At 50.3% G+C, this 6,786-nt stretch overlaps 1 protein-coding gene across 1 annotated transcript; it reads left to right on the forward strand.

Annotated features, from left to right (window-relative positions):
- Positions 1-1,123: 1,123 nt before the first annotated feature.
- On the forward strand, positions 1,124-4,419 carry LOC136404342 (pancreatic adenocarcinoma up-regulated factor-like). The gene is made up of 4 exons (XM_066383664.1): positions 1,124-1,183; positions 1,957-2,039; positions 2,261-2,366; positions 4,092-4,419. Exons 2-4 carry the CDS (start codon positions 1,985-1,987, stop codon positions 4,417-4,419), a joined length of 489 nt encoding a protein of 162 aa, XP_066239761.1. The 5' UTR covers positions 1,124-1,183; positions 1,957-1,984.
- The last annotated feature ends 2,367 nt before the right edge of the window (positions 4,420-6,786 follow it).

Here is a 6,786-nt window from a genome sequence, read left to right on the forward strand (position 1 = left end):
ATTGGAGGTGCCAGCTAAGCAGGGCCTCCACCCCATCCCCCAGTCCTTCCGGCACTGCCATCCCAATGAAACCAGAGCTTTCAGTTCCTGGGGAGCCAGCCCTCCCAGAGCCAATCTGTCTGTGCACACACAAGGCCATTCTCCTTTTCTATGTAACCAAACGGGGACCTTCTAAACCGACAAGTCCCCACTAGCCTGTGTCCTTGGGCAACTTGTCAGCACAGCGGGAGTGTCCCATTGTTTCTTCATGTTTCTATAGTATTTCACTACACAGGTGACCCTGTCATTTATTTACTGGGTCACCTCTAGATGTATAAGCATGCCATTTCTTTTCTTTTCTTTTTTTTTTTTAGAGAGAGTCAGAGAGAGGGATAGACAGACAGGAATGGAGAGAGATGAGAAGCATCAATCATTAGTTTTTCATTGCGACACCTTAGTTGTACATTGATTGCTTTCTCATATGTGCCTTGACCGCGGGCCTTCAGCAGACCGAGTAACCCCTTGCTTGAGCCAGCGACCTTGGGTCCAAGCTGGTGAGCTTTTATTGCTCAAGCCAGATGAGCCTCTGCTCAAGCTGGCGACCTCGGGGTCTCGAACCTGGGCCCTCTGCATCTCAGTCCAACACTCTATCCACTGCGTCACCACCTGGTCAGGCAAGTGTGCCATTTCTAATCTGTGACTTCAAAGGATGCTACATAGCAGAACATTGTACCCCTGCCCGCATGGCATAAAGTCTTCAGTGTTCAAGACTTTAGTTGGAGAAGCATCTTGGTGAATTCTCATAACACCTTGTAAGCAAGTTCTACTGTTATCGTATAAATCAGATGAGACAAACGAGGCTCCCCCAATAGCATCACTAATAAGTACAAAAGACAGAACTTGGACCTGTTCTGGCTCCAGCCATGCCCACAACCACCCCTATCTCGATGACTATGACCTTGTGGCTCTTCCAAAAGCTTGGGGAGACCCTGCGGGCAGCCTTAGCTCTAGCTCCTCACGGAAAGCCTGGACTAGCAGGGTCCCCAGAATCTTGAGAAGCACCCCGTTTCCTCCAGATAAAGTCTGACCCTTTGGCCTGGCCCCTGGCGCCCTCAGAAGGACTGGCCGGGAGGCTCACCTGTCTCCGATCCTCTGTGCTTCCTGACGTGGCAACTTTGCTCTCTGTCGTCCCATACCCGTAAAGGTTGGTTCATCCTCAGCTGCTTCCAGAGCGGGCACAGAGGACAGATCACAGACATCTTCCAAGTGACAGACACTGAAAGGCCAGCAACTGGATTAGCTCTCCCACCTCGCCCCTGGCACACAGAACTGGGTTATCTACTCGGGGTTCTGGGTTAGTGGGGGGCTCGACCTGGGCTCTGAAAGCCCAAGGGACACCTGACTCTCCCCAGACCTGAATGAGGTCCTGAACCCAATAGTGACAAGGCAGGAGCTCTGGTCCCCATGGAGCTTCTGTGGACATTCGACCCACAGCCCCACCACGGGGTCGATCCCTATCTGGCCAACCTAGGAAGGCTGTCAGCAAACCTCCCCCGACTTCTGAAGTCAAGATCCAGTGCAGGTGCGGAGAAGAGGCACTCAGAAGTGACAGCAAAATGCCTATCACTTTTTGTTTTGTTTGTGTAGGCCCTGGGGCCAAGATAGCAAACACAGGATGTCCGGGAGCCTCCCCCAGGATGGCTCTGGGGATTCCCCTAGGAAAAGCCCCCACTGACCAGCTCCTTTTTGTCCCCATGGCATCTCCCACTCCTTCCTTCTGGATGGGGGCCCACAAGGGACAGAACGATATAAAAGATCAGGTGGAGGGTGCCCAGATGCAAGGCTCCCCAGCACCAGGACTGGACGACAAATTTCCTAGCCAGGTAGGGCAGTGTGTTCCCCTTTTATACATGGGGCCCTGGCAGGGTCACAGAGGACCCTTTTCTGAGGGTTGGGTGACCTGTCCCTTTCCTCCAGGAACCTTGGGACTCAACGGCCAGAAACCATGCTACTGTGGCTGACCCTCACCATCTTGTGGAGCACCATCTGCTGGGCAGACAGTAAGTCCGAATGGGTCTGCCTCCCTGTAGCCCATCGCCCGGGTGGCTACCGTCACTGCCTCCCACAGGGACACCTCCAGTCGTGGGCCCAGCCCCTGACTAACTCTAGTCTTGGACTGTTTCATTTGTCTGGAGGGATTTTGTCCACTTCTGTACAAAGATAACCTATATATTACTGAGTGATTCTTCCCTCCCCCAACCTGGTTTCTTCATCCATCTAGCGATGTACGGGAATGGAAAAGGCCGGTATTTCAGTTCCCCTCCAGAAGATGAAAAAGGGATTACCGGGATTCGGGTGTCTGTAAGTCCCACAGGCATCATCCGGAGGTGAGTAGGAGCAGGGCACAAAGCCCTAGCACTGTGCCCCTACCCGTGCCCCAGTCTCGGGAACTTGGGGGCGGGGGCTTAGCGCTTCTTCTCCAAGACCTTCACTGGGCTCCTGATGACTCTGAGGCCAGCTGAGTGCTTGAAATCATGGCGCCACCAGCCATCACCTCTCCATTTGTCCCTTTTCTTCAGCTGCCCCCTCGCCTGCACACCAGCCCCACATCTTTCTGTCTCTACCTGCAGGTCCAGACATTGGCTTCCTGGGCTGATCTAAAAAAGGGGATAGAGGATGCTTCTCCCTACTTTCTCCTTTTAGAAGTCATTTTATTGACTTTTTTAGAGGGAGAGATAGACAGGAAAGGAGAGAAAAAGAGAGAGGAGAGAGAGGAGAAGTATCAACCCATAGTAGCTTCATTTTAATTGTTTATTGCTTGCTTCTCATACATGCCATGACCGGGGAGGGGGGCTCCAGCTGAGCCAGTGACCCCTTGCTCAAGCCAGCAACCCTGGGCTCAAGCCAGCGACCTAGGGCTCCAGCCACGACCTTTGGGCTCAAGCTAGTAAACTTGAGATCATGTCAATATCCCATGCTCAAGCCGGGGACGTTGGGGTTTGGAACCAGGAACCTCAGCATTATGGGTGAACACTCTATCCACTGTGCCACTACAATCAGGCTAAAAAAATTGTTTTTAATTTATTGATTTGAGAGAGAGAGGAGAAGAAAGAGAAAAAGAATCAACATCAATTTGTTGTTCCACTTACTTATGCATTCATTGGCTGATTCTTGTATGTGCTCTGATTGGGGATCACACTCTACAACCCGGGCATATCAGGATGATGCTCTAACCCAATGGACCCAAACCCCGGGCCGTGGACTGGTACCGGTCCATGGGCCATTTGGTACCCGTCCGCAGAGAAAGAATAAATAACTTACATTATTTCCATTTTATTTATATTTAAGTCTGAACGATGTTTTATCTTTTAAAAATGACCAGATTCCCTCTGTTACATCTGTCTAAGAGTCACTCTTGACACTTAGCTCGATCACGTGATACATTTTTCCGCCGCACCCTAAAGGCCAGTCCGTGAAAATATTTTTTGACATTAAACCAGTCTGTGGTCCAAAAAAGGTTGGGGACCACTGCTCAACCCAACGGAACTACAGGGTAGCAGCCCAGACTTTCTCCTTACAACCGCAACACAGTTCAACCATAAACAGCCTCTCAATCTAACAATCTCTGGTGGGAAAATCAGGGGGAAGGTTAGGGTCAAAAAGAAAAAGATATGAGGTTCAGCCCAGCCTGTGGTGGTGCAGTGGGTAAAGCATGAGCCGGCCACACCACACTGAGGCCGCAGGTTCGAAACCCAGGTCAAGACACATATGAGAAGCAACTATGAGTTGATTCTTCCTGCTCCCCATCCCCCATCTCTCTCTCTCTTCTCTCTCCTCTCTCTAAAATTGATGAATAATCACTCCCACTTTGCAGATGAAGAAACCGAGGTTCAGAGAAGCTGGTAACAAGCCCAAGACCACAGAGCGTGAAAACAGCAGAGCAGGGATTTGAGACCAGCGTGTCTGTCTCAGGAACCCGGAGCCATGTGCTCAGGGACTTCTGCTGCTCTCGTTGCTGGCAGCTGTGGGGAGAGGAGGGGTGTGGGATCGGAGGACCTGCAGAGTGGTGAGTCAGCCTGGATCCAGTGTTCAAAGTGGCTTCTTTCTCCCAGTATTCAGGTGAGAAGTGCAGGCAACTGGAGTGAAAAATATGGCATCTCAGTTGGGCACAGCCATGAATTCAACCTATTTGTTGGAGAATACATTACAGAAGTATATGGCTCATACAGGATTTACATCCGGTACCTGGTTCTATACACCAACTTCGGGCGTGTGGCCACATATGGGAAGAAAGGTGGCCAAAGCTTTGATGAGTATTCAGACCAGTTTGGAAAGGTCTTAACAGGAGTCTTCGGCCAGTATCAGGCCCTTGGCATCACAGGCATCGGTTTTAAGTGGGATTATCCATCAGAGTCGGTCCCTCTACCAGATCTCACATGAGTGCTTCTGGGTCCCTGGGGATGGGGGCGGGGATCACCCTCCTGAAGCTGTTGGACTGGTAGTGCCACTGGGATAGCCAAGTTGGGGTGCTAATTCAGAACCCAATAAATAAAGCTACTGCAGGAATAAGTGCATCATGTTTCTTGGGTCTAGGGTACAACCAAATGAATCTGAACTTTTGGGGGATCCAGCCTCTGAGTTCGAACTCAGTTAACAGAGCTTCAGAATGAAACAGGAAGTAAAACTGACACCTTAGGGCCTGGTAATTGTGCCCAAGATTCCGGACCAACCTCGGGATGACCCTACAATCGTTAAGGATGCTAGGCTCAAAGGATGCCCCCCACCTCTACCCCAAGCACAGCCAGTTGGCATCTACTAGCCCAGGTTCAGGTCCAGGATTCCCTGAGTGTGAAAACGGTCTCAGGGAAGCCACTCATTCACTCACTCAGTACACAGGTACCAGACCTCACCTGTGCCAGGTTCTCCTGGGCACTGGGGGTATAAAGAAGAAGAGGTCAGGTGTTCAGGTAAAAGACACCAACTCGTGGGAGATGATTGCAGAAGAAGGTGGTGGCAGTTGTTTGTGGCACCTGCATTGATGAGGATAAATTCAGGACATCGTGCATAGGCACTTTCCCAGAAGTGGAATGGTGGAGGTGGGCTTCAGGGAAGCCATCCTGGAGGAGGCAATATTAGAGCTCAGTCCAAAAGGCTGAGTGAGAACATGTCAGATGGATACAAGGGGAAGAGGTCATTCCTGGTGGAGATATCAACATGGGCAACGATGAGAGGCGGAGACAGCCCTTTAAAGTGTGGTAAACGGTTATAGTAGTAACAGGAAACTAATGCAGATCCCAGACCTTGCACATTCTTTGTATCCCCTTTCCCAAGCTGGAATCCCCCATGAGCTCTTGCCAAGGTCTGAGTCCCAGAATCCTCCAGGGACAAGGCTTCCAAACATTTTGGACCATGACCCGCAGGAAGAAACACGTTCTATGTTGTGACACAAAGCACACACACATCTATCAAACTGCAAACTGCAAAAGCCAAACACTGATCCGGCCAAGTGCCAGGCCCTGTTTCACCTGAACTCCCTGCTTACAACAACCCTGTAAGGACAGGGCTTCCATTATTGCTATTTGCAAAAGGATAACACTGGTTCACAGAGAGCACAGTGGCTTGGCCTAGGTCACACAGCAGAACATGGCGGAAATAGAGGCTCAACTTGAGGTGGCTGGCTGCAAAGTCTGGGCTCAGAACCACAGACTAAGGCAAAGATTTCCCAACCGATTCTCATCTTTCTGTGTGAGATACAGCTGACGTATTTATTTTCTCTCGTGTTAACTTTAAATGATGGTAGAGAGCCACTTTATAGTTCTTAACCGGGAGTCTGTGGAAATAATTAGAGAATCCATGAACTTATAAAAGCAAAAGAGGGCATGACCAGGCGGTGGCTCAGTTGATAGAGCATCCGACTGGGATGCAGAAGACCCAGGTTCGAGACCCTGAGGTCGCCAGCTTGAGCACGAGAGAATCTGGTTTGAGCAAAGCTCACCAGCTTGGACCCAAGGTCGCTGGCTCCAGCAAGGGGTTACTCGGTCTGCTGAAGGCCCGTGGTCAAGGCACATATGAGAAAGCAATCAATGAACAACTAAGGTGTCGCAACGAAAAAACTGATGATTGATGTTTCTCATCTCTCTCTGTTCCTGGCTATTTGTCCCTGTCTATCCCTCTCTCTGACTCTCTCTCTGTCTCTCTGTAAAAAAAAAAAAAGCAAAAGACTACCTCCTTGTTTTCATTGTCTTCTACTGGAAATTTTGTTTTTCCTTCAAGTATGAATGTGACCTTGTTCACCTCATCAACATTGCCTGTGATCTTGTCATATTAGTTACAGTTGTCCCGGATGTCCTGAAATATACACTCATCACTACTTTAGAATTATGACTGTGTTTAGACTTGTCTTTTAATATCAAGGGCACCAGCTCAGGGGCTGTTGGGTAGACGAACTGTGAAGCACAGCGGGTGGCACCGTCAATCCTTATTTGTGACACAGTTCTCAGGAAGGTCTCCATGTTTCTGGCACCACCCCAGCGGCCCTCCCCTTCTTGCTCTCGGTTACACTGCAGAGTCAGTGGTGGTAGAGATGCCGCACCGTTCTCAGGACCTGGGTGTCCTCAGGATGCAGCCTTCGCATAGTGCCGGGGCCAGGCCAGAACTGTGGGTGTAGGAGCTCAAGGGCGCCCAGGCCCGTGCCCTGTGGTGACAAGGACCACGTGAGTTCCCGCACGTGCAGATCTGTTGTTCATGTTCAGGGTTTCATGAAGAAGAGCTGCAAAAGAATGAGGCAGCAACAATACTGCAAGTGGA

The sequence above is a fragment of the Saccopteryx leptura genome, chromosome 4 (assembly GCF_036850995.1).
Source record: "Saccopteryx leptura isolate mSacLep1 chromosome 4, mSacLep1_pri_phased_curated, whole genome shotgun sequence".
Classification (NCBI taxonomy): Eukaryota; Metazoa; Chordata; class Mammalia; order Chiroptera; family Emballonuridae; genus Saccopteryx; species Saccopteryx leptura.